At 41.7% G+C, this 26521-nt stretch overlaps 4 protein-coding genes across 7 annotated transcripts; 2 read left to right on the top strand and 2 right to left on the bottom strand.

Annotated features, from left to right (window-relative positions):
* The first annotated feature begins 78 nt into the window (after nucleotides 1-78).
* Nucleotides 79-16010, top strand: LOC115678040 (protein REDUCED CHLOROPLAST COVERAGE 1). 2 transcript variants are annotated; one of them, XM_056318295.1, is made up of 25 exons: nucleotides 79-248; nucleotides 767-884; nucleotides 989-1050; nucleotides 1735-1827; nucleotides 3181-3253; nucleotides 3370-3702; nucleotides 3785-3852; nucleotides 4119-4250; nucleotides 4886-4927; nucleotides 5081-5605; nucleotides 5715-5872; nucleotides 6139-6658; nucleotides 6758-6820; nucleotides 6905-7006; nucleotides 7551-7868; nucleotides 8240-8332; nucleotides 8412-8513; nucleotides 8605-8709; nucleotides 8906-9039; nucleotides 9551-9734; nucleotides 10356-10487; nucleotides 10798-10910; nucleotides 11917-12007; nucleotides 12778-15126; nucleotides 15707-16010. In XM_056318295.1, the coding sequence occupies exons 2-24, from the start codon at nucleotides 824-826 to the stop codon at nucleotides 14953-14955; spliced, it is 5682 nt and encodes a 1893-aa protein (XP_056174270.1). In that variant the 5' UTR covers nucleotides 79-248; nucleotides 767-823; the 3' UTR covers nucleotides 14956-15126; nucleotides 15707-16010. The 2 variants fall into 2 exon arrangements, with proteins under 2 accessions (XP_056174270.1, XP_056174271.1); XM_056318296.1 differs by having other exon boundaries at nucleotides 718-884.
* A 714-nt stretch (nucleotides 16011-16724) lies between these two features.
* On the bottom strand, nucleotides 16725-17991 carry LOC115678038 (uncharacterized). Its single transcript, XM_030601325.2, has 2 exons — nucleotides 17938-17991; nucleotides 16725-17438 (listed from the first exon to the last, which is right to left on the bottom strand). Exons 1-2 carry the CDS (start codon nucleotides 17989-17991, stop codon nucleotides 16725-16727), a joined length of 768 nt encoding a protein of 255 aa, XP_030457185.2.
* Nucleotides 17992-18009: 18 nt separating this feature from the next.
* LOC115678212 (wax ester synthase/diacylglycerol acyltransferase 11-like) lies at nucleotides 18010-21306 on the bottom strand. The gene is made up of 8 exons (XM_056318423.1): nucleotides 21028-21306; nucleotides 20214-20642; nucleotides 20065-20127; nucleotides 19892-19958; nucleotides 19566-19675; nucleotides 19251-19460; nucleotides 18961-19098; nucleotides 18010-18781 (listed from the first exon to the last, which is right to left on the bottom strand). Exons 1-8 carry the CDS (start codon nucleotides 21304-21306, stop codon nucleotides 18608-18610), a joined length of 1470 nt encoding a protein of 489 aa, XP_056174398.1. The 3' UTR covers nucleotides 18010-18607.
* Nucleotides 21307-22748: 1442 nt separating this feature from the next.
* Nucleotides 22749-25469, top strand: LOC115677989 (uncharacterized). 3 transcript variants are annotated; one of them, XM_056318158.1, is made up of 3 exons: nucleotides 22749-22936; nucleotides 23663-23736; nucleotides 25171-25469. In XM_056318158.1, the coding sequence occupies exons 1-3, from the start codon at nucleotides 22843-22845 to the stop codon at nucleotides 25330-25332; spliced, it is 330 nt and encodes a 109-aa protein (XP_056174133.1). In that variant the 5' UTR covers nucleotides 22749-22842; the 3' UTR covers nucleotides 25333-25469. The 3 variants fall into 3 exon arrangements, with proteins under 3 accessions (XP_056174133.1, XP_056174132.1, XP_030457099.1); XM_056318157.1 differs by adding an exon at nucleotides 23829-23857 and having other exon boundaries at nucleotides 22775-23736; nucleotides 25171-25392; XM_030601239.2 differs by having other exon boundaries at nucleotides 22787-23736.
* Nucleotides 25470-26521: the final 1052 nt, after the last annotated feature.

The raw sequence follows: 26521 nt of genomic DNA, 5'->3' as shown, positions 1-26521 counted from the left end.
TAAGCCAGAAACTGCCATAAAATGCCATACGTCTGACTGTTAAATCTCCGCCCTTCCTTCCTTATCACACCAACCTCTCTGTCTCTCTCTCTCTCTTTCTCTCCGTCTCTCTCTCTTCATTTCTTCGCTTCCCTTCTCGCCGTTTCTTCTCTGTGGCTGAGAGCTTCATCGTGAATTGCTCAGACCACTTCTTTCATTCCTCAGTCTTCTGGAGCACTGTTTGTTATTGCAGCGACCATCTCTATCAGGTTCTTGCACGCAAATCTTGGTTTTCCCGCACCGTTGAGATGCGACCATATGCTACTGGCGCTTTCAAGTTCGGAGCTTTTATTGTTCATTAAAGAGACCCGTTTCTCTTGCTTCTTCAATGCTTAAGACCAAGACGTCTTTTTATTTCTACTCTTTGCAAATTTTCAGTACGGTTGGTGCTTGTTGCGTCCATCCTCAGCTCCTAATGCCAATACAGTACATAGTCTAATTTTCAAAACAAGGAGATTGTAAATTTCGGTGTAACTGTCGCATTCTCTTGTAAAGTTATCTGAAGTGTTCGTCCTTCGTCTAATCAGCTGGGTCGAGATAATACTAATCGAAAATCAATCTGCGGTTTCCTCTGAAACTGTTATTCAATAAAATATCAGAAGAGGAAGTAGCTGGAGTCATATGGGCTTGAAGAACTCTATTCCTTTTCATTTGCTCTGTATTATTGGTTCTGTGTAGTGAATGGGTAGGATAAGACGATAAGGTCATCTCTGCTGTTAATTTGAAGGTTGAGTTTAAAGAAAGACAACCGCTTGAGCTTACTTCAATCTAGAGAAGGTCAAGAATGGCGCCCAGGAACAACCGCGGAAAGGCCAAAGGAGAGAAGAAGAAGAAGGAAGAAAAGGGTACACTTTATATGCATATCTTCTTTTACATAGGACAGACATATCCTTTAGTATAATTTGCAGCTTCTGAATCTTATCTTCTTTTCATTGTTGAATTTTTGCAGTGCTTCCGGTAGTCGTGGACATCACTGTAAACCTTCCCGATGAAACTCACGTGATACTTAAGGTTCGACCTCTCTCTAAATTGTTTATATCTGACGATATCTGAGATCCAAGGCCCCGTGTTACTTCGAATTTACTGTCTTAGATCCGATTTCATCGTTCAGATATCTTTCGAACAGCCTTTCATTTCTTTTCGACCTTAACATGATCGGAAACCAAGCTCATTGCCACAACTAGAAGCTAGTATACAGTCTAGATTGCGAGGCTTATCCGGACAAGAGATTCGAATTGCCGGTCCATCATTAGCTCCTGCTGTTAGTATATGCGACCTTTGCTAAGCAACAGAGACAAAGGAGGAAACGGCAAAGGAAGCAAAGAAAAGAAAAGTAGTTCACAGTGCCTAGATATTCAATCAGATTTCGTGCTTCAGTTTCCTGTTAACCTTTAGCTAAAAAGTCATCGGCGGGACCGGTAGGAGTAGAAGAAGTACAAGCGCGCACACAAGACTTATACTTGTAAACGGGTGGCTTCTGAAGCTTTGCCAAGGACATCAGCAATCGAATTTGTCATATAGTAAAAGATTTCAAACTCCGTAATCTGCGTGAAATGAAAACTCCACTAGCGAACTAACTCTTAGTCCAGCATGGGTTGTGTTTGTGCTTCCTTTCTGGTTTCTACTTCCATGCCAGGAATGGCAAAGGGCAGATCCGGGCATGTTTGTTCACTCTTTCCGCTTCGGTTTTCGCAGGGGATCTCGACGGACAGGATCATCGACGTTCGCCGGCTCCTGTGCGTGAACACCGAGGCGTGCCACGTCACGAACTTCTCGCTGTCGCACGAGGTAAGGGGTCGGGTTTTAACCAAGTTGCGGGTTTCTGTACTGCCTTATAATCGTGTTGGGTGGCCCGTTGGATTTTCCGCGCTCTCGTTCTCTCTCTGTCCAATCGTGTTTTCACGCTGTTGTTAGTACGATGATCTGCTCCGGATCGTCTGTCCAATCGCGGGGTGTTCTTCCTGGAAAACGTTTTTCTTACCATTTCTAGCAACGTCAACGTCGGAAAGCGAGGCGATGGAGGTGGAAATCTCAAATGAATCCGAAGTCTCCGGCTAAGGTCTAATCGTGCGCGTGCTGGGATCAATCGAAAAGGCCAAACCCCTTTTGTTTTCCTTGTCCTCCCTAGTTTCCGGGCATATTACCCGATCGATCTTAAAATTATTGAACAGATGTCAATTCAGGCATAAACTCTTTAATTTTGGCGATGTAATCCTAAACATTTGCATGACATTCCAATGTAGTCCTTTGGCCAATTGCCGCCGAAAAATTGCTTACATGACCATCCATAAATGGTCACGTGAGACGGCTGGCAATGACTGGATATCACGTCCGTGATTTCCGCAGGCAATTGATCGAAAGGATATCATTGAAATTTTACGTAAAAGTTTAGGACTGCATCGACTAAATTAAAAAGTTTGAAACTGAATTGACATTCGTACAGTAAATTTACGGTTATATTGGTTATTTTTTCCTGCCTTTTGGAGTTGAAAAGGGGCATGCCCAACGAGAAGACGGGAGGCCTCGTGATTGCAAATTTTTTTTGTCGTGTCACTCTTAATTTGTGGCCGGGCAAAATGACCACACCGCCCTCCTCGCATTTCATCGAAGCTGAATTTTCAGTGATACTATATGGAGCGACGAAAATAAATTTATGAAAAGCTCGTGCCTACGAAGATAAGGCGCTATACCATCGAAATCTTATTGTTCTATAGGAAAGACATGCACAATCAATGAATCTTGATTAATTGATAGAAATCCGCTTACAGCTCCTTAAGTTTGAACAAATGCATGCTGAAATCAATTTTACTGCATTTACGCTTTTTATTTTTCACTCACTTCTTTACATTGCGTTTGAGATTTTAATTCATATTCTAATTTTTTTTATTTGGGGTCGAATTTTCATATTTTAATTTCAATCACTTGAAAGTCGCATTAATCTTCAAACATATTTTAAAATTCCGCCTAATTTCTCCCCGTCCCTTTTTATCGAAAGTCAAAAAGACCGATTTTTCTGCTTCGATGGCGGGGAAGCCGAGGATCACGAGGGGGAACGGTAATAAGGGAAAACGGACAAGGGCAATTACGGCATTTCGGCTCGAGCTGGGCATTAACGGTCGGATTTTGGGGTGCTCTGCGCAGGTTAGAGGGCCCGGATTGAAGGACACCGTGGACGTCTCTGCGCTGAAGCCATGCACGCTCGCGCTCATCGAAGGTACCGCTCGATCTCCCATGGCTTCGTCCCACCCACCCAAAAACAGCGTCGTTTCGCCACCTTCTCCTCCTCATCTCTCTCTTTCCCCTCTGTGTGTCTGTGTTGACGGGATGCAGAGGACTACGATGAAGAGCGCGCGGTGGCGCACGTGCGGCGCCTCCTGGACATCGTCGCCTGCACGGCGTGCTTCGGCCCGTCGGCGGCTGGGGGCAAGGACCCTCCCCAGCCCGAGGCGCGGAAGAGCGGTCCGGACCCGCAGGACAGGGGCGCCAAGAAGAACGGGAAGGCTTCCCAGGCAGCCGGCAAGCGAGCCGCCGCTCCTCCGCCGTCGAGCCCGCCGCCCAAGGAGCCCGCCGCGGACGGAGACGGGGAGATGAGCCACTCCTGCCCCAAGCTCGGGAGCTTCTACGACTTCTTCTCGCTCTCTCACCTCACTCCTCCTCTTCAGTGTACTCTCTCTCTCTCTCGCGCGCGCGCGCGCGCATTCTTTAGCCGTGATCATTCGGATATTGACATTTGTTGCTTTTGTAGATGTGAGGAAGGCGGCAAAGCGGCACGTCGATGAGGTGTATCCGGATGAGCATCTTTTCTCGCTTGACGTAAGCTCCCTCTCTCTCTCTCTCTTTCGCTCTCTCTGGCTTTCTTTCCTGGCGCCTTCGACCAGTGTCTCGCTCTCATGAAACGAAACCATATTGGGTTTTAGGAACGTAGCAGCACAGTTCTTTTTTTTTCCCTCTTCTCTTTTGATGATTTTTTTTATTAGAAGCGCTTGTTTAATGGGAAAACTGTTGCGAACTAGGGGTGTTTGCATGGTCATTTTGTTTCAACCATTTAAGGAGTGCGACTGTTTTTGTGCGTGGCTCAGGTGAAGCTGTGCAATGGGAAGTTGGTCCATGTCGAAGCCTGCAAGCGAGGCTTCTTCAGCGGCGGAAAGCAGCCGATTCTGTGTCACAATCTTGTCGATTTGTTACGACATCACAGCCGAGCTTTTTACAATGTTTGTCTCGCATTCCTTGCTGATTTTGTTAACACTACAATATACTGCTGGACTTCCTTATTTGGACGTGATACATCTTATTTGCTGTACTATTCTTGTTTTGGGCTATAGTTCATTTGAGCTTTAAAGATCGGAGCAAGAAAATAAAGATTTGTAAATGGGTAAAAACAATTCTCAGATCTTGTTCTGTGTATTCACTTTTTGTCGGTGCATTATAACGAGGAACATGATTTTGCATATTTCTTATAGTTACAAAACTTGGTCAAATTCTTCAGACCAACTTTTTTTCTTTGTTGAATTTTAATATATGTTTCATTTCTAGTATTATTTATTCTTTTTGGCATCTTCTGTGCATCTTTTTAATTGCACCGAAACACCTTCTAGCTTTTCCCATTGCTGGATTAATAACCACTTTTAGATTCTTCATGTCTGGATGGATGATCAATATGTTTCTCGGGATTCTTGAAAGTGATCCATTTTGTCTCACGTGCTGCGCATCTATATTGTTTGTTTTCGATCACGGAAACGAGTTGTTTTCTTCTCTGAAATGGCTTTGTTTTATTCTTCATTTCTTATCTCTCTCTGGATGACACAAGCATAGTGAAGTTCCATATGTTGTTTGTATCTTTTTACAGGCATACGATGATCTCATGAAAGCATTTTCAGAACGAAACAAGGTGTGCTGTAACTTTTAGTTTTTGATTTAGACAAGTCAGCTTAAGAAAATTTTCTTTGAACTTTTAGTATCCTCCATAAGCATACAGGTTACTTTTCCAGCTTCGCGGTGTATCTGTGCTCTGCACTGATTCATCCTTGCTCCGATTTTGCAGTTTGGGAACCTTCCTTATGGATTTAGAGCAAACACATGGCTCATACCTCCTGTCGCAGCTCAATCACCATCCATTTTTCCTCCTCTGCCTGTGGAGGATGAAGGGTGGGGAGGAAATGGTGGTGGTCTATGTAGAGATGGCAAAACTGATTTGCTGCCATGGGCTAACGAGTTCTTGTATCTAGCATCTATGCCTTGCAAGACAGCAGAAGAGAGGCAGGTCCGCGATAGAAGAGCTTTCCTTCTACATAGCTTGTTTGTTGATGTCGCCGTTTTAAGGGCAGTTTCAGCTGTGCAGCATGTATTGCGAAATCTAGATTTAATCAGCTCTACTGCAGACGTTAATTATTTGTATTCAGAGAAAGTGGGAGACTTGTGCGTCACGGTAATCAAGGATGCTTCCAATGCAAGCCGTAAGATAGACACAAAAGTTGACGGGATTCATGTGACTGGGATGGATCAAAAGAAATTAGTGGAACGAAACCTGCTTAAGGGGATTACTGCTGACGAAAATACTGCAGCGCATGTATGCTTCTTCTTCTATGTTTGATTTAGGTGATCATATAGTGTACTTTCTAGTTGCATGATCTTATTTTTAATCGGATGATTAAAAACACCATACATATTGACTGCAGGACATATCCACTTTAGGAATTGTCAACGTGAGATACTCTGGTTATATTGCTGTCGTAAAAGTTGAGGGGCAAGAGAGTGAAAAGGTCTTTCCTGTACCTACAGGCATTGAACTTCTTGATCAACCTGAAGGTGGTGCCAATGCCCTCAACATTAACAGGTTTTCCAGCTCAACTTCTTCTTCTAATGAAACACAATAGCTGATCTTTTAGTTTTCCTATAAACACTGAAACTGATGTTATGGCATCTGGATTTTACAATTCTGTTGCTGGTGTCGAGAAGGACAATATACATGTGAGAAATCCCTTACTGAGAGAGTGTGCACCTCTTTTTTGGGATGGCATGTGCACTTTTATTCGAGTCATTATGTCGACCGGGGTGGCTTCATCATGACTTCTCAATATCTTTTGGTTTTTTTTTTTTCAGTTTAAGATTACTCCTTCATAAAAGTGTTGCCCCAGAAAACAATAAACACGTCCAACAGTTGCATCCTTCAGAGCATGATGAGCTCAGTGCTTCTGAATCCATTGTGGAGAGACTGTTGGAAGATAGTCTTGGAGAGCTTGAAAAAAAGGATGAAAAGAGAGATCAATTTGTGAGATGGGAACTTGGAGCATGCTGGATACAGCATTTACAGGACCAAAATAATTCAGAAAAGGATAAAAAGGTTTCTACTGAGAAGGCTAAAACTAAAAATGAGATGAAGGTCGAAGGACTTGGGACACCTCTCAGGTCCCTTAAGAACAACAAGAAAAACCCACTGAAGATGGAGAATTCTTCTTCCAAGGCGAATTGTGTTGCCGGAGAAGCTGAAAATGCTATATCACCTTCTACGGAGACTGAACTCGAATCTATGATGAAAGAGAATGAGCTTGCACTCAAGACTATGATGTCTGATGCAGCCTTTGGCCGCCTAAAAGAATCGGAAACTGGACTTCACCGAAAGGTAACATCTTGTATTAGATAATCATGGAGGGTTTAGCAAGTTTTTTATTGTTAACATTACATAATTACTCACTGACTACACGTGGTTACCACTTAGCAGTCTTTGCCACAGCTCATCGAACTGTCTCAGAAATATTATAACGACGTTGCCCTTCCAAAACTGGTAATGACTGTACTTCTTCTTTTAATCCTGCAATTGGTTCTGCCCAAAGATCTGGTTATGCATATTTTATTCTGTGGTACATAGGTGGCTGATTTTGGTTCGTTAGAACTCTCACCAGTTGATGGTCGGACTCTAACCGACTTCATGCATACTAGAGGTCTTCGCATGCGTTCTCTTGGGCATGTTGTAAGTTCCTTTTTCTCTGGACTACAATCAACTACAATCCATTGTGACTTTCTACTTTATAGCTCAACGCGTGATTTTGTCCTTGGTTGAACTAATCAGGATAAAATTTAATTTACATACTTACAAAGCAGAGATTCTTTTTTTCCTTTCTCTGAATACTTTGCAATCATGGTGAAAATTGTCCTTTCTCTGAATACTTTGCAATCATGGTGAAAATTTGTTTTCTTAGTTCTCAAGATCATTTTCTAACCTGCGCCTCACCATGTTCTCATCAGGACATTCATGTGTGTGCCATTTAGCTAATCATTTGGAAACTTAAGTCTGAATTTTCCTCTGTACAACCAATTCTTACATTCTGTCCATAATGTGATGGATCTGGCCATGTCCTCATTGTCTGGCACTTGGGCTATTGTAAGATTTGGCGCAGAGTCAATAGGGAATGTAATTGCAGATGTTTTTCGTTGCTTATTGCAGAATAGTGTAGAGTATAGCTCTGATGTAGTCCCCTTTGATCATGATGCCTGTGCCGTGTCTCCTTTACCAGGTCAAGCTTTCTGAAAAGCTATCACATGTGCAATCTCTCTGTATTCATGAGATGATAGTACGAGCTTTCAAGCACATTCTTCAAGCTGTGATTTCTTCGGTCACTAATGTTGAGAAAATGGCAACGTCAGTAGCTGCTGCACTGAATCTGATGCTCGGTGTGCATCCAACAGGAGAAAAGAGTAAAGATTGCAGTTTCCCTCCCCTTGTATGGAGATGGTTACAAGTTTTTCTTCTGAAACGCTATGAGTGGGATGTTAGCAGCTTAAACTACAAAGACGTTAGGAAATTTGCAATATTGCGGGGATTATGTCAGAAGGTATGCGACTCTATGAATGCATCGTGAAAATGTTCAAACAACCTTATGTTGAAGGCATTTTCTTTTAAAATCATAATATTACATCAGAACTTTGTTTATTAGTTATTAGATGTTTGCCTGAAATGTGGCATACTTGTCTAGTAGGAGGTAGGATAGCAGTTGGGAGAGCTTTCCTCTTTGTTCCTAATATTTAAATCAATTCAAAGAATATTAACTTCAACTTAAAGTTTAGAAATTCTTTTGAAAGAAAGAGGCCCAAAAAACTAAGTGCATCTGTAGAATTTTCCTTTAATGAACTTAGCCTTACTGAACAAGGATATCGTGCACCTAGCAGAATCCAATGCCAATATATTGTTCTTAATGTTCTATAGGTTGGCATTGAGCTGGTTCCGAGGGACTTTGACATGGAATCTCAACATCCTTTCTGCAAAACAGATGTCATCAGCCTGGTTCCAGTGCATAAGGTAATAATACACTATTACACAGAATTGTAATCTCTTGTGTCTGTACTCTTTTACTAAACAGGTTAATATGCTAATGCAGCAAGCAGCGTGCTCATCTGCTGATGGAAGGCAGCTGCTAGAATCATCAAAAACTGCTTTAGACAAGGGGAAACTTGAAGATGCAGTAGCCTATGGGACAAAAGTATGTCGTTGATACATCAGCTTGCTTCCATCCTTTTCTTTTCCTGGTGAATTAACTTCATCTCCTGCTGAATGTCCTTTGTTTCTCGCAGGCTCTGGCAAAGCTTGTAGCAGTTTGCGGTCCTTACCATCGAATGACGGCTGGGGCTTACAGTCTTCTTGCTGTAGTGTTATATCATACTGGAGATTTCAATCAGGTATCTGGTATTATTTTCTTTGTCTAGCACACGATATCACTGTGAAGAATGAGATTGTGGCAGGATGACCTCTGAACTTGCTATGCATAATCTTGTTGAATATTTTTTTTTCCGCATTGGCCCCTAAAATATTTTTTTTTCCAATCACAGTTAAATTTTCGGTTAAATATTCATGAGAAAAATTTCCTAATTACAGGCAGCAATATATCAACAAAAGGCGTTGGACATCAATGAGAGAGAACTGGGACTTGATCACCCGGATACAATGAAAAGTTACGGTGACCTTGCAGTGTTCTATTACAGACTTCAACACACGGAGCTGGCTCTCAAGTATGCTCTCATCTTTCCTTTTTCCACCTATAATTTGGTGAAGTTTTATGTGTTTTATCATCTAGCTTTTGTGCTTCATGGCAGTCTCCAATTTAAGCTTATTGTTATTCGTGTTTGGTGTATATGTTCCTGTGGCATGTACTAAATGTGTTTCGCATACTTTCATTTCTTCCACATGCATACCTTGATAGTTACTGAGGATGGTCTTGAATGATATGTTGTCCATCTCTCCAGAATTCTAAGATTGCCATTACCTAATTTGTTGAATACACTCCAAAATCCGAGTTATCTTTCAAGTTGCTTGGGAGGTTGAGTTGTACCAGTTTATGTCCTTGCTAGGTTGTATATTCCGTCGAGTGAAACTTCTTTGTGGAATTGCCATTTTGTCTTCAGAATTGAAATTAGCAAAATCAACAAGACTGTTTTTCTATAAAGGATTAGTCATTTTTATGTGTTGTAGGGTTCTTTTAGTCTTTTTCCGTGTGCTGAAGTTGGTATTTATGCTGAACAGGTATGTAAAGCGTGCTCTCTATCTGTTACATCTTACTTGTGGTCCTTCTCATCCCAACACGGCTGCTACATATATCAATGTGGCAATGATGGAAGAAGGCCTGGGGAATGTGCATGTTGCCCTCAGATATCTCCATAAAGCACTAAAATGTAACCAAAGGTTACTTGGACCAGACCATATCCAGGTCTCTTTCGGTCAATCATTCTTTCCCTTCCTTTTTTTAAGTGCAATTATTGTCAGTTAGTTGGTTGCTTTATGTTCTCTCGTGGCTTCATATCTTTGTTGAGGGTCACTAACACTGTAAGGCTAGGTAGCCAAACACAATAAATCTGAGATGGACTTCTAGATGGTGCCTTACTTCAGATAATGAAATAATTTATGAAAGATTGTCCAATGCTCAGCTGAAAGGAGGTGAAGAAATGGTCGAGTTCACTTCCTCTCAAACTTCATAATCAAACATAAAGGAGCTTGTCATCTGCGGGGTAAATATTTGTCGAAAAATCTCAGATAGTCCCGATTCCCAATTCAATTAGATTAAACCCAAAGAAAAGACGTTTAGCCATCAGACGATGAGATTAAGAGAAGTGCATGAGGGGGCATACTCATTGGTACAGAAAAGATACTGCTATTTCGGTGGTGCATGAAATTTACAGTCTATAGACTGTCTTTTCTGGAACTATATATTATGCAGTCAGTGGCACATTATGAGCGTCAAATTCAATAGCAGGACTCCTGTTTTGTTCTCGGTATTCAAGACAATCTTAAATTGGACTTTAGTGACCCATCTGATCTTGATGCTTTGCAGACAGCAGCAAGTTACCATGCCATAGCAATTGCACTCTCATTGATGGAAGCTTACCCCTTAAGCGTTCAGCATGAACAAACAACCTTACAAATTCTCAGAGCGAAATTGGGCCCCGACGACTTACGTACACAGGTAGTATGCTCATACATTAAGTCAAATTTCAAAGATATGGATGCTATAGTATAGCATCAGAAAATTGTTATTATCACTCATCAGGCAATTTTGCATCTTCTCCAATGCAAATCATGATTGCCACTTGCAATGACACAACATGAGCTTTATTGGACATGATCATTTGCATGCTTGAATTGATTGGATTTTGATGGACGCACTTTTCTTTAGCATTGTGATTTCTGCCTTACTTTGTAATTTGATTTCTGCCTCACTTTTCTTCAGCATTGTGATTTCTGCCTTACTTTCCAATTTTCTGAAATACCAACAGGATGCTGCTGCTTGGCTTGAGTATTTTGAGTCCAAGGCTTTTGAACAGCAAGAAGCTGCACGGAATGGAACCAGAAAGCCTGATGCATCCATAGCCAGCAAAGGTCACCTAAGGTAGAATTGCACTATAGAAATATCTTTTGCACATTTATTAGCTCTGATTAACTGATCTTGGTCATCAAATAAAAGATCGATGATTGATAAGACGGAGTAAATTCATTTTTACATTGCTTGAAACATTGTGATACATTATCCCATCTGGTGTTTCAAAATGCAAGAGCTGTCTATATCCTTTTCTCTAATCTGTTCTACTGTTAAATGGTCTGAGTTTTTTATAAAATGAATCTAACATGGAAGCAAGATAGGGAATGGTGTGTTTGCTATCTTCCGAGATGCTTCTCCCTGTAGGACTAGTTTTTGGCAGAGTTGATCCTAGGGAGGCATATCAACTGATCTCAAGAATCTCGCTTGCCGCTATTATAAACAATATATCGCTTCTGGGGTGGAGCATATCTCTGCTGACCTTTTCCGGATTATAGCCAAGTATCTAGTCATTATGTCAATGAAAAGGAATATTAGTTTAGAGAAATTGGCTTGGATTTGTGGCTGATATGCAATACATGATGTATGCCATATGGAAGGGTCTGTTAGATCCAAAACACATACCACTGATAGCATATTCACATTGTGTACCATGTGTGTCTTAATTCTTTTTCTAGGTAACTGTCATTTCATTCCATCAAAATCTGTCCGAAATACCTTGCCACAAGCCAACTTGCAACAATCTATACAATTATCACACATCACCAAAAAGAATTACTTCATCAAACAATCGAATCCCCCATCCTCTCTCTTTACTGGAATCAGTTTTGTCTTTTTATTTTGCAAATTTTCAACAATTGATAGTCAAAATAGTTATGGATATGGGTACTGTACAAATCAAATTCCTTGATCAAAAGCATCTGGTGCTGACAAAATTGTTACAGAAATGTCTATTTGGGTACTATGTGTACTTTTTATTCTTATATTGGCACAATTAGCTAGAAGTTCAGAGATGCACATTTCTCTTTCCCGGCCCCTTATTCCTGCAATTGCTGATTACCGTTCATGAATTTGGCAGCGTATCTGATCTGCTTGACTACATAAATCCTAGTCAGGATGGCAAAGGGAGGGATGCTTTAGCAATGAAGAGAAAACCCTATAATTCAAAGGTACATGAGACTGCATTGTACACTAAATACGTGATGATTTTTGTCATTATCAATGGTGAAACCCGGGGTTTCATTTTGTTTGCTCATGTAGAATTCGAAGGACTGTCCTGCCATTCTTATACCATAGCTTAATTTTTGGTAGTAGCAGCCCTACTGATGTGCTACGATTTTTATGTAAGTTTGACAGTGATGATAGGCCTTTCATTGCTATCAGGTTCTTCGCACCAATATATGAGCAGTGGCACCATACATAACCTCCTGACCCGAGTGCTTTGTTTTGGCTGCATTTTTTAGTTCACATTTGTTGAAAATGCGAATAGGCAGTGACTTGCAAACTTTGAAAAAGGTTTAGCAGCTAGTCATTGTCTTAGTATAGTATTATGGCAGTAATCAGATCTATTTAAGTAGCTCTATCAAACAGAAAGAATTGATCATGTCCTAACAGTTATAGTTGATGGTATAATTTGCTCATTTGTTTATTTTCCAAGAAAGGCTGAAATTGGTTTTCATTATTTCCACAAGCTTGGCATGGTCTGTGCCACCTCTATTGCACTCACTAAGATGGGTGTCAATAAGCATTCATCTTTTCTATGGGATGGCCATTTCTACTTTCTAGTTTCCTTCTTCTATATCCTTTTTGCTCTAATTGCTTGTTTGTTTTGCTTGATGACTTTTTTCCCCAGTGTAGAAGGGCAGATTGAGAGAATGTCTTTTTATTACTGTTAAGCTGTGAATTTTCGTTGTATATTAACTGCAAGTCCCCTTTTCAGTTGAGGGAAAAATCTTTAAAGAGTATTTTGCCACCAAGCTCTGATGCCTCTCCCGAAGAATCCTCAAAGGAAGATTTGGATGAAGAGCCCCTTAGACCAAGAAATGGAAGTAGCACGGACTTTGACCAGGAAAAACGCATTGAGGTGGGAAGTGGGGCAGATGCTGATCTGGTAATGGAACCTATATCGACCCACCTACAGCAGCCCTTCTTGGAAGACACTACTGAGGAAAAGTCACTATATTCTGACAAAATCTTGCTGGAAACACATGATGGAGATGATGGTTGGCAACCTGTCCAAAGGCCAAGATCGGCAAGCTCAATGGGACGGCGATTAAAGCAGCGGCGGGCAACCATTGGAAAAGCATTCAGCTATCAGAAAAAGAATACAGATGCAGATATCAGTTCTGCTGCTGGGATGAATTCTCATCCAGGTAATAGGTATTACATCATAAGGAAATGGGCAGTTTCTCATGCAGGTTACCCAGATCACCATACTGTCAATAGTTCCCAAGCTAGCAAATTCAGCAGAAGAGTAGTTAAAGCTGTAACATATAGAGTTAAGTCTACGCCTCCTGCTGCTGAAACTTCAGTAACTGAGAACTCTAGAGACGGTGCCGAGGATTTTGGCTCTTCACGAGAACATGCATCAACTTCTGCATCGTACAAAATGAGTTCAGTGGAAGGTTCAATTGGTACACTCGAAAAGTCTCCTTCATACAAGGAAGTGGCATTAGCACCTCCAGGAACCATCTCTAAATTGCATGCAAGGTTCCACAACGAAAGTCCTGATAAACAGGAGGCCAACATCTCAAAACATGATGCAAAATCAAATGAAGATAAAGGATCTGCTGACCCAGAGCTAGCAGTAGTAATAAATAAAACGGAAGAGGAGACAAAGGACTCTGCATCAGATTCCCCAGTCTTGAAGGGTGAAATTGCAATAAAAGAGAAGCCAGAGCCAGTTTCATCTCCTGATTTGAAGGAACAAGAAAATACTTTGATGGTGTCTGAGAATGTAGGAAGGCTTGAATCAACTATGATCAAGGTGGAGATGGTGAACAATGAAGCTCACAACAGCAGTGGTGTGTCAAGTTCAGATGATCCTCAGGAGAAAGAACTTGATGAAAAGGAATCATCGAGGAGTTCTGAACCCCACGAAAACTCAGGCAGCTCCTTGTCAGAGGTAGAGGATGTGAAAAATAAATCTTTAACCTTGAACTCCAGTGAGGGGAGGGGACTGCCAAATAAGAAACTATCTGCCTCTGCAGCTCCTTTTAATCCTTTGCCAGCTGTTGCACGTGCCATGCCCGTTACCATGAACATCACTCTCCCTTCTGCTCCTGGGGCTGTCCCCACTGTCGCACCTTGGCCAGTGAACATGGCACTCCATCCAGGGCCCACTACTGTGATGCCCACAGTTACTCCATTATGTTCCTCTCCTCACCAACATTATCCATCACCTCCTCCAACTCCGAACATGATGCAGCCCTTACCCTTTCTATATCCTCCTTATACTCAGCCTCAGCCAATACCCACCAGTACCTTTCCTGTGACGAGCAGTGCCTTTCACCACAATCACTTTGCCTGGCAGTGTAATATCAACCCCAATGTATCCGAATTTGTCCATCGACCAGTTTGGCCTGGATGTCATCCTATGGAATTCTCTATGCCATCACCTGTTGCTGAGCCTATCGCTGATTTCATGTTGGAGCAAAAAGTGCAGCCTGTTGAATCTGATACCTCAGATCCAGCTCCGGTTCTGCCTGTGGATATTGACAATGTGGAAGAATCTAAGGAAGAAGTAAATCCTCCAGCATTGGAGGTGGTGGATAGTACCAAAATAGTTGATTGTGTTGGATCAGAAGATGTCAAGGAAAATGGTCAATCAAATTCATTCAGGCGGGACAATCCCAGTATTTTGCAAAGTCATGAAGGTATGCAAAAAGAAAATGGCGGTGGAAGTGAAATAACTTGTGATGGTGAGAAAACCTTTAGCATATTGATCAGGGGAAGACGAAATCGGAAACAAACTCTGAGAATGCCAATTAGTTTGCTCACCAGGCCAAATGGGTCACAATCCTTCAAAGTAATATACAACAGAGTACTTAGAGGGAGTGAGGCTCCCAAGTCTGTAAGCTTTTCTTCAAGTGAAGCTTGTTCAGCTGCTGCTACATAACCTGGCTTTTTGAGTTCTTATAATGTGAGGCAGGATCCACGAGGGAAAAGAGTAGAAAATGGTGAGCTTTATTATTTTGGAAGCCAGAAAGGACGGGCAGTGTGGATTTTTTCTGGTTCACTCCAGTCATCCTGTCAGTTTCGTAATGAGGCCATCTTATGAAAAGATGAGGTTTGTTTTCTATCACCATGCCCCCTTCTCTGTGCCTGTGTGTTTTAAGAAACACTTCAATTGAATGTGCAGATTAAAATCAAGTACATGGATAAATGACTTTGCAATACTTCAAAAGTTCTCTTATTCATCCACTCAATCTTCTGTCATCACAGACTTGACTCTGCACACTAGATAACCACACCTGTAAATTGAGTTCATACCAATCGGACATGGATCAAAGTATTTTCTCCATCCAACTATAGTCTGGAGAGGGTTCAGAGTGTCTTAACAATATGCGAAAGGGTGTTGTTAGTGCACATACTTTTAAAATGCCCCTATTATGTTCTGTGGATGTGCCGCTTCAGTTGCATCTGGTAGGCAATTTCTATGCAGCAATGTTTTGTAGGGTGATAGTCTCTCCTGTATGTTTAAGTTTTTTGTGAGGTGGAGTCATCAAATTTTGGGATTTGGAAGCAAAATGTCGAAATATAGCAGACAATGTAGCGTGGATGTTTCGACCAAAAAAAAAAAATTGTAGTGTGGATGAGCTTTATATCTCTTTGTACATTAATCATTTTTTTTTCTCTCTGGCGTGCAGGTTCAAGAAGGGTTATTACTTTTTAAACTAGGAAATCCTTTTTGAGGTGACAGTTTTGGTCATTGTTGCTATTGCATTTTGACTTTTGATTTCGTAGCTTTTGAAGACAGATAAGAAGATAAAGTTTCCCATCCACGACAAGGGCTTCGATTAGTTTATTTGAGGCAAACTGTATATGACTTTGATATTCTTTCAGTAGGAATAGGCTATTGACAGAGTCGTTGAAGTTGATGCTGCTTATTAACTCTTGTCTAGAGAACATGGAAATAAAGCATATCTTCTGGCCTTGCTGGGCTTACTGAAATTCTTCTAGTGGAAGAAAAATCTTTCCTTCGATGAGTAACTGAGGTAATGAAAACAAGAGATGAATCATCTCTATCAGTTTGTCAATGAAGAACATGTCTTTCTGCGCATCCTTATTGAAGGGATAAGATGATAGAACACACAGACTCGCATCATTCAATCTCAGAACTAGCAGAAAGCAACGAGTTCTTGATTGTAATAAGTTCTTGATCTGGGTCTAAGAAAATATCTCAGAGTTGCACTTATCGAGTTCATGATTCTATGCCCCATCTCACACCTTTTCTTGAGATGTAAATGCATTTGCGCATGATTTTGCTTAGAAAATTATGATATTCATGACAGCATTATGAAGTTTAGTATAATATGCCTCCTCAATACAGAATCCATATGACGTATTAGTACATTTCTTTCACTCAATACTTGATAAGCAAAACAGTAAATACAATACTTATATAGTGGCAGTATGAACCTAGGCACAAGTTTGAATCGTTTTTACTTGTTAAGGAGAAAAGAAGGTAAAAGTTCAGGCCATCCCTCTTTCATCAGAATTCTTTCACAATTTCTTCTCTGGTGTTTTCAATTGATCCGGCGTTAGGCTTTTCCATGTTCTCTATACAGCGAACAGGGACTGTTGCTGGTGGAACAGCCAACCCCTGAATATTGGATCCTAGAACCCCCACTTCATCACATTGCGATGCTAATGACATTCGAAACCTCAGTCATGAATTCTTATGCGTGGATTGCTGCTCCAGCTTCTTGGCACCCTAAAAATATGTTCCTCGCCGCTCACCGCGTCAACCTTGACAATCCATCTGCTATTATTTTTGGTCCTCGCCGGCCCACCCTCGTCCACTTCATGATGATTTCCTCCACCCTTTCTGTCTTTCTTCTCCGGCTCGTCGTTCTTCTTGATCACAGTTACTTCCATGCCTTCCCCTATGGGATGTTTCGTCGACCTCACGGCAACTTTATTCGTCACACCCTTTACGTGTCCCTCCAATCCTTTTCTTTCACCCACCAAGTTGTTTGCCACCACCACCGACTTGCTAGGATTGACGTCCAGCAACTTGAGCAAGTCGGCATTGTCGTCTGAGTTGCAATCGACAAGAGAGAAGTCGATGTTCTTGTATTTAGGGAGTAGCTCAAAGGGGTTCCCAGTTTTGAATTCGACCATGTCTTTAAGACCCGTGTCTTTGATAACTCTCTTCGATTCGGCGAGCACCGGCTCCGGGACAATGCACACGAGCTTGCCTCCAGTCTGTCGGGCAGCAGCTGCCAAAGCAATCGTGGACGGGGACACATTAGAGGCGACCTCCACCATGAGTTTCGCCCTCATTCCTGCTGCCAAGGCCGAAATGAATTCGGTGCTCCCGAGCTCCTTGGTAACTGCTCTCCAGGGGTTGGATGGCCGTAGTCTACGCTCGCTACACTGCATATGGTTGTGCAAATAGAGTTAGCTCTAGCGCAATGCTTAGGTACATGACGACACAAATTGGTGGTGATGCGGAATATCATGGCTAAGATCGAGCTCGAAAGGAAATGACATCAAAAGATGGCCATTCACAAACTCTATGGTCGAGCGTTTCTGGGTTTGTCAGCTCGTAATAATAAGACCAATCAGTTCTTGGCATATTTCTACATTTTCATAGAAAGCTAAGAGCTAATGTCCATTGGTTGTCTTCTGAATGGTTGAAGACCTACCTTAAAAAAATTAAAATCCCGAAATACCCAGAAAAGAAACCTGAAAGAGATACATCCACAAGACATTCGATCCCTCAATAAGATCTTTCTTGTAAAAAATTCATGGATCATTCGAAGAGTCAATTTCATCGAGCAACAATTATCTGATTGAATGACATGCACCTTTCTTCTGCCCAAGAAGCAAAAAATTAAATGGAAATTAAAGAGGAAAAAGGAAAATAAAATACCAGCTTGAGGGTGTCAAGATAAGCTCCCTTAGCAGATGTTGCCGACCACTCCATCTCCAGGATTGTGTTTTGAACCTTCAAATTTTTTTCCCAGGAAAGAGAAAGTACATTTGCAGTTACCGATGATGAAATCAAGATTGAGACCACTGAATTCGTTTCTTAGTCCTCGGAAAAAATTCGACGCTGCTAAGGATTTCGATCCTACCTCGTTTTTCTTGGAATTTTTCTCTGTTTTATGAGGGGTTGGTCTTGTCTTTTGGGAGGCAAAATAGCAAATGCATTGTTCTTGTTATTATTCTGGGTTCACTTGGTTGGTATTAACGGCAACACGTATCCAGCAAAATACGTTAGTTAAAACCGTGGCCGCATTGGAGGGAAACAGACTCCTCTATATTTGGCATTACTCAATCACAGTTGAGAGCAACAAACTAATTGATAATCAAGAAACCAAAAGCATGCTAAGTTTGGAATTTCTTCTCCAGCTCATCACTGATGTTCCCGTTCTAATGCCTAGCCTGTTGCTGAAAGGATAAGAGCACCACCACTGAGGCCAGATAAGATAAGAACTAGTCCCTTGTTGTCAGTTATTACACATTGCTTACAGGCAATGTCGGTGTCGGGGGCTCTGACTCAGATAATTTGGAAATCTTGTTGCAGACGATGTTCGTGACTACGATGATGTTGCTCCTCTGGCTTGCTCCCTTTCCAAGACAGCATCCTTAGTGAGCTCGAGCGCTTTGACAATGTCATCGCATAGCCGATGAGGATCGGGTATAGTGCCTTCATCGACCGATAATACAAAAGTCATCTTGTTCACATAACTTTGGAAGTTTACCATCAAGCCCTGCGACATAGGGACATCTGGACTAATGTATCATGCTCCCCTTTACGAACTAATTTCATAACAGAGAGCAACCATGACTAGCTGGACGTGCATTGGAAAGCAATAAGATCATGACATATGGAAAAACATGGAGAGCTGATAATATGATATGAAAATTTTTGGGCAACAGAGATACGCACGTGCGGTTGGCCGTAACAACCCGGCGCTATGTAAGCCAATGGATGTCCACAGAAGCCTATCTCGTCCAGAGGTCCGACTAGATTTGAGAAGCACATTGTCGTATGAGTAATAACTCTGTGAGAGAGAGCGCTCGCTGCCTGCCCAACATGTGAAACCAATTTTACACTCGGGAGGACTCGAGACGACTTCGACACAATAAATAAATGAAAACTGGTCTGAACATTAGCAACTATTTGTTCTGTCGAAAGTATTCCTTTATAGCTGATCCATCGAATTTCTGTAACCATACCTTAATGCCGAAAATCTTGAGAACCACCTTGGCAATGGAGTAAGTAAATATAGCTTCAAGAGAGTGCTTCTTCCTATCGATGGTAGCCTTAGCTTCACGGACATAATCCAAAGGATTGCTATGCAATGCAATGGTGATGGGGACAAGGACATAGCCAATCCGATTTCCCCACTTAACTTCGGTGTCCTTCTCCATCATAGCAGCTAAAGCCTGCAAATTTAGTATGGCCGTGACAGATGAAACTACTCTCTTGCGTGAAAAGCTGAGTTATAATGGTATTTAACAAACATCGGCTGGGAAAAAAGATGCTGTAACCTGGATTCCTACGGATGGCCTCAAATTAATGAGCAGAGTCGACTTCAGGCGAATCTTCTTTGGAAGGTTATTTCCAATCTCAGTTGCTCGATGACTCTTCTTGGTTTCAGCTGCTCAATGAAAGATTATGATAATACAATTTTTTCTACAAAAATAAAGGCATCACACAGATATTTGTCCTACTTAAGTAAGGATACTGTGCTGGCTATATAAACCAAAATTGTCGGCAATATGAACGAACCTAGGAAACGATTATTTTTGCCTCTTGCTTAAGCTTAAATGCAGATTACAGGTGATGGATATAGTTCTTAGTCAGGGAGGCTGACCATATCTCCAGTTGAGATACCGGGATAAACCTGCCTGAGTAACCCCCAATGCGACATCATTCACCGTCTGCAAAATCCAAATTCATGATCAGAGGATGTACAAATTCTCCACCTCCTTCAGTCTACAAAGAGTATGGCTAGTGTAGGATCAGAGTCAAGCTCCTAGAACTCACGGCATTCATAGCATTCTTCACCATCTTAATATCCTCTAAACTCACAGTCCTGTACACAAACCGTCAAGGCATGAGTTCAACGCCTGGCGGACCCTCAATAGGACTCTCGCTGTCCTTTAAGAACAGCACAGTTGCCGCGAACATGATACCGCAGTATTCAACATCAGCACCAAGAACCAGGATACACCGAACAACCACCCCCAAATCCTGCCATAATCTCTCCAGTCTTTCTTTTCCTTACTCTTCTTCACTGGGATCGTAGGCAAAGCCTCAGGATCAGAGATTTGACGAGTACAAGCAAGCAATAAAGACATGAGAGAAGTCCCATCTCCGAGTGAGTGGTGGATCCTGAAAACTCCGACCGCCTCAGCATCGGAGGTTTTAACATTGAGGATGTGGATGTCCCACAGAGGCTGTGTCTTGCTTATGGTGGTTTTGCTGAGATTGGAGACATAATCCTTGACAAACTGGTCAGGTGAGTCCATTCCCAGTTCAATCTCTGGAATGATAATGTGCTTTTCCAAGTCCACATTTGTTGGAATCCATCTTAACTTTCCCCTTTCCTTTTCATCCTCAACCTGTCGTTTTTCAGAATTCCTAATCAAGAATTACTCAAACTACTTGAGTCTTGAATCTTGATCTAAAATTCAAGAACTAGAAACTCATGATTTATCACTAATGCATGTTGAGACTCCGAGAGACAGAGACAGAGACAGGGACATGGTTATCATAAAGCATGTTGCAGAGCAAAAGGTGAGCATCCCTGATTAAAATATCTTTTCTTTTATTGGTATATGTAATGACGAAGTAGAAAATACTAGGAAAAACTTATTTTGCATAATATTGCCCATATATGATGAATCAGTGATTTTCATGTCAAGAACTTGGAATTTAGAATATAAATAGCCTGCATAGTTACAATAAATACTTCTCATGCATGATAATACAATGAAAGGAAGTCACCTGCAAACTGGAGAAGCGGGGATGTTTGAGCAAAGTGTGGACGAGGTTAGACTTGATGACAGGAAGGTCGACTGGAGTCTTGCAGCCCATGATGGCTATTACGTACACATTGAAGTTTGGTTCATGGAACATCTGAGCTGATGGGCTAACAGGCTCTTCGTCCCCCGCAACTCCACTGCGTCCTTCATCTTCTTGTGTCTTGTCCAATCTCCCAGTTGTTTCGACTGGCTTAAGATTGGGTTTCACTTTCCTCCTCTTAAAACCTTCTTTGGGTGACATTTTGGGACCAAAACCGAGTTGTTTCCCTCTGTAAATGTTCAGCAAAACAAGAAAGTGCACACTTTGATCTTCGGAGAAGACCCTGCAAGCTTTGTTTCGCCGTGAGTCCAAAAGATATGTTTATGGGTCTTCCAAGGTTTCTGTTGAATGGTGAGAGGCTAATTCTTCCTATATCTTACAGAAGTTTCTCTTTCTGCTCCTGAGTCTTGACGTATGCAACGTAGAACAGCTTGTGCAAGTATCGTTTCGGTGTGTAACATTTTGTGTCACGTTTCTATACAATGGCAGATTAGAGCTGACACCTCATTACAAAATGTTGCCACCACAACACCCCAACCGATCACTGCTCTGCATGATCTGCTTGGTCTCTCTCTCTCTCTCTCTCTCTCTCTCTCTCTCTCTCACACGCGCACACACAAAACGTCACAGCCTCATCTCTTTCTTTTCTTCTGACTAGCGCTGCAGCAAGTTTGGTTGGATTGGACCTCAAGTGGGTGCATGCAGTGAGTGCTTAAGTTCCAACCAGAGTCCATCAAAGGTTCAAAGATAAAACTGTTCATAATCGACATTCTTCATTCATCAACAAACAGCATGTATCTACTCATTTTCAATAAAAGACGTAATCAAGAAATACTTTTCGATGCATTTAGCTCAGTTACTGCTCGAGGTAGACATCCTTCTGGAGCATTTCTACTTTCTTGGCAAATGGCAATTACATTAGCTAGGCACTAACAATAGGCCTCCACCCCATATATAATCTGGCGAAGTGGCCTGATCAGAATTTCTTTTTAAAGTCGTGGTCTGGCATCAGCCTTGCCATGTCCAACCTGAAATTTTTGGCACGGTCCAAAATCGAGAGAATGCAGAGTACAGTCCATTCTCATCCAGCCAATCATTTGAGCCTTTGGCATCCTAGATCTCTGTCCTGTGAATAGTAATCTAGTCTCAGATCCAATTCGACTTATGTTTGGCTTTCACCAAGAATAATGACTCGAATGGCTTTACAAAATCGATTCGCCCGATGTGCTAATTGGTGATCATATTCGTGCACGCGACAAGAGTTCATCAAATCACTTGGCAAATCAATTTCGCAAACTTGTGCTAATACCTTCATCATAGTCATCGATGAACTGATAGTGGGATCCTACCTTGGGGCACGAGGAATCATGGAAAAGCAAACCAAGAGCTGAATAGATAAAGTTGGGTTCTTGAACAGATTCGGCCCCCATTCTTAGAAAGACAAAAGTACTAGCTAGCCCATCCACATTTATCTTGGGCAAGCATTCGACCCATTTTGTCTTGGGCAAGCAAGCATTCTACTGGACGGAGTATCCAATGAACCTCATTGTTCAATATGAACTGGAGTGGGTTCTTCCGCATTCGGTTGGAACGAGAACTTTTGCAGTTGGACATATTGGTCTTTTGTTTTTGAACATTTCCTACCAACAGGAGTGGGCCACTCGGACTTGGGTACAAGTAACATACTAAAGCATATTCCTTTTACTAAAATATGCATCATTCCAGCTTTTTCCGGCGATGGCGTCCGCTACATGCCAGTTTCTTCTCCAGGCCGATCTCATTCCTCAGTTGGCACAAAAATGGCAGCACTTAGATTTGGCTTCCTGTGATGGTAAGGTCGTACCTTCTCTGCTTTCCTCGCTCTTCCCTTCTCTGAGATGCTGATTGAACTCCAGAGCAGAAGACCCTCTTATGGAGACTGCTGGTATCCTATTTAGACCATCGTTAACGCCTTTCACCTTCAATGCCATAAGCACTGTCCAAAAACCACTCGGTCCGAGGAACCACTCATTCTATAACTTTACTAGTTGCAGGAAACCCAGAACCTCTTCTGTCTCCGTTTCTTCTAAAACTCCTCCAGACGAAAAAAGTCCCGATTTTGATGGCAATAACACGACTTCCCCGTTGAGCCCCTCCTGGGTTTTGGTCAGAGCCTTCAAAAGCATCAAAGACTTTGCATATTTGTACACCCAGAAATTGGTTTCTAGGATACGAGAATATGATGAGTCGGAGGGGGTTGTAGACGGTTGTAGTGGTTGTGGATATTCACAAAATGGAGGGATAGGAATTGCTTTGCTAAGTTTGACTTACAGTGCCAAGGTCAAAATCAGTCCTTTCGTCGCAACATTAGCCGCGAACCCGACTTTTGTTTCGGGTTTTTTGGCTTGGTTTTTTGCTCAATCGGTGAAGGTGATACTGAATTTCTATGTGGAGAGAATATGGGATCTAAGGATTTTGTTTGCCTGTGGAGGCATGCCCTCTTCTCACTCGGCTTTGTGTACTGCTTTAACTACTTCAGTGGCGCTGTGTCATGGCATGACAGATTCATTGTTTCCAGTTTGCTTGGGTTTCAGTTTGATTGTTATGTATGATGCCATTGGTGTACGACGACATGCTGGCATGCAAGCTGAGGTGAAGTGTCTTTCTTGTTCTCTCTATTCTTGGTTCTACTCGTGGTATTGTTATTTAGTGAAGAGGTTCTAATCTTGTATCTTGATCCGCAGCAGTGTGGATATTTGGAAATGATACCTTGGTATGCTCAAGTTTCTTTTTTGTTACACTCTTCTTCTATTGATGGATCAATCATATGTGTTGCTTATTTGAGGAAATTGCTTAATCCAATCTTTGCCAGGACTTTTGGTGCCTTTTGGTGTAGAAATTTCCGCCATTGACTTTCTATGTGATGGGTTGGGCGTTTACCACATTGTACATAATTATCGCATAGCTTTTATCAAGCTTAATTTCTATAAAAATGCTTTTGGTGCTCTCTTCTCTTCGTTGCATAACTAGGCATTATATCAGAATACCACTTTTCTTCTTGCTTGACCAGCGATAGGCTTTTTGTAGTTAATAATCTGCAAATTTTAAGTGAAATGCGATACCATATGGTCTTTTCTAGCATTCACTTGGTTTTCCAAGATGAAAGATTGAAGATTATTAGTTCAAATTTCATCTGCTGTTTTTCGCCTTTTTATCTGTGTACATTGCTAGTTCATTGTGCTTTTTAATTCTGCGGTATAATGTTAGATGAGCTAATAGAATTAGGTTTCTACTAATCCAGGAGCCGTAAAACCTTTATCATGATGGTTCTCAAGCCTAAGCCCATGGAAGAGAAGTGAGTGATCATTTGTTTGCTGGCTAGAATTAGAAATATAGCAGATCAGACTGAACTCATTTTTTGGGTCTTGAACACCTGTTGCTGTTATGGCATCCATTGAGCTGTTTTTGGTCAAGTATCAGCAAGTCTATAGGCTAGTTGGACTTGAACAATAGCTTTGATGCTCTTTCATTCCATGGTGGATTATATGGCTTTTGGCCTTGGAGCATTACTGCTTCATAGGTAGATTTGGATTAGGAGTCCTTGTGAATATTTCATTTTCTTGCCACCGAAGAGTGGCGGAGTGAGCGAATTGGCTTGTACTTAGATAAAGATGCATATCTTCAGATTGACTACCTGCAATGGTGCTCATGTTCACTTTCAACAGCGGATCGAATCTGAACGCTTGAACTTAGAGGAGGATCTCTTGCATAGCTACATATAAATCATGAGTCCATGCATTTGTATCATGGCATTTCACTGTTTCTTCTGATTCACTGATTCGCAGACCGATTTTCTCCCTACATGGGATTTCTCTTTTAAGTTCCACCAACATGCAGATCTCGCCACACTTCATCATACATCAGAAAGATCTTGGTGGCATGCACGAATAATGTTCAGTTGTGCAATCTGTCTGATGTTTTAAATTGATGCTACAGCAGGTTTCACTGAAGTGTCACATTGTAGGCACACGCTGATTAATTCGGTATGATCCTGTCAGCTGATCACTTTGTCCCGTGTTTTTACAGGTTCTGAACATGATAGTCGAGGATTTGTTCCAAGGGCATCCTATTCGTAAACGAAAGCTCAAGGAACTGTTAGGCCACACGCCATCACAGGTCCTCGCAGGAGCTCTGCTCGGCTTTGTGGTCGCCTGTATCTGTCATCGGGCGTGCTTGGTTGCAGCCTGATCTATCGGAGAGCAACTTTTGTGGGATATAGAATTGATGGTCAGTTGATCTGCTTGTGCACTCGGTTCCTCTTCATGTACCATCAGGTCAATGCAACATATCACGCTTCATCAATAACCAAAATTTGATTCTTCTATTGGTGAGACATTCTCCTATATTGAGCAAGCAATTGAGCAAGTGAAGATGACCGTTTCAACACAGAGTGGCATTGAAAAGGGGCTTCCTTCTGTCTGTCTTTTCTTGCTCTGAACGTGGAAAATTCGGCCACGGCCGGCTCGGTTCCACCAAAAACAATAACCAAAACCAAATGAGTCCATGAATCAGCAGCACTCAAAGCCCAGTTAGACATGATGTAATGGGTGACGTATCAAAAACAAGAGTCATCCCAACATGTTCCACAACATGGAGGTCAATCTAAGCTGCTTCCTGATGGGTTTCTGCAGTCGTTAGGACCATCAATTGCTTGTTAAAGAGTCTCTGGTCTTGTACAATCTAGTTAACCATGCATTACAAATCGGTGCGAGATGATATCATCGCCAGCGAGTCGCTCTAACTTAGCCCCAAAAAGAAGGGGAATTTGCTCGTTCTCTTGATCAGCAGCTTCGTCATATGATCATATGATTCAACATTAGGCCAAAACAAAAATGATCGATTACCCATTTGGAGAAATTAACATAATACAGACAATTGCCATTTACTGATCTATATTGAAAAGCTCTTTTAGAAGCCTCGTACATGAGGTCATTGCTGGTTAGGGGCGAGCACCGGAACTGGACCAACCCAAACATAATCAGCCAGTTTTGGGCGATTTCCGGTTCCAAATTGTCGGTCCGGTTCCCTATTCCAGGTGTGCATCCAACCACCCGGATCGGATCGATGCTTTTTTTTTGTTAGCAAATTAATGATACTTGATCATATTTTATTACACATTTAGCTTCTTTCCATTGAAATTTTCATTGATTAAAGATTCAAAACACTAAAGTATAAAAGTTTAGATAATGCAGCAACACTTGGAATCTTGAAGAGAATAGAAAACAAAAAAATCACCACCGGTTTCAAGACCAAGTGGGCCGATTCCCAATTCCACGAGTTGGGAACCGACCCTTTTAGTTCTCAGTTCCTAATTTCAAGATGAGAATCAACCCACCCTCGAACCCATCACCGCAATCACCCCTGTTTACAAACGGGG

Source organism: Syzygium oleosum, unplaced genomic scaffold (assembly GCF_021117445.2).
Source record: "Syzygium oleosum isolate NSW1041296 unplaced genomic scaffold, Sole_v2.1 Sole_v2.15, whole genome shotgun sequence".
NCBI lineage: Eukaryota > Viridiplantae > Streptophyta > Magnoliopsida > Myrtales > Myrtaceae > Syzygium > Syzygium oleosum.
This window is presented reverse-complemented; position numbering and strand designations above follow the sequence as displayed.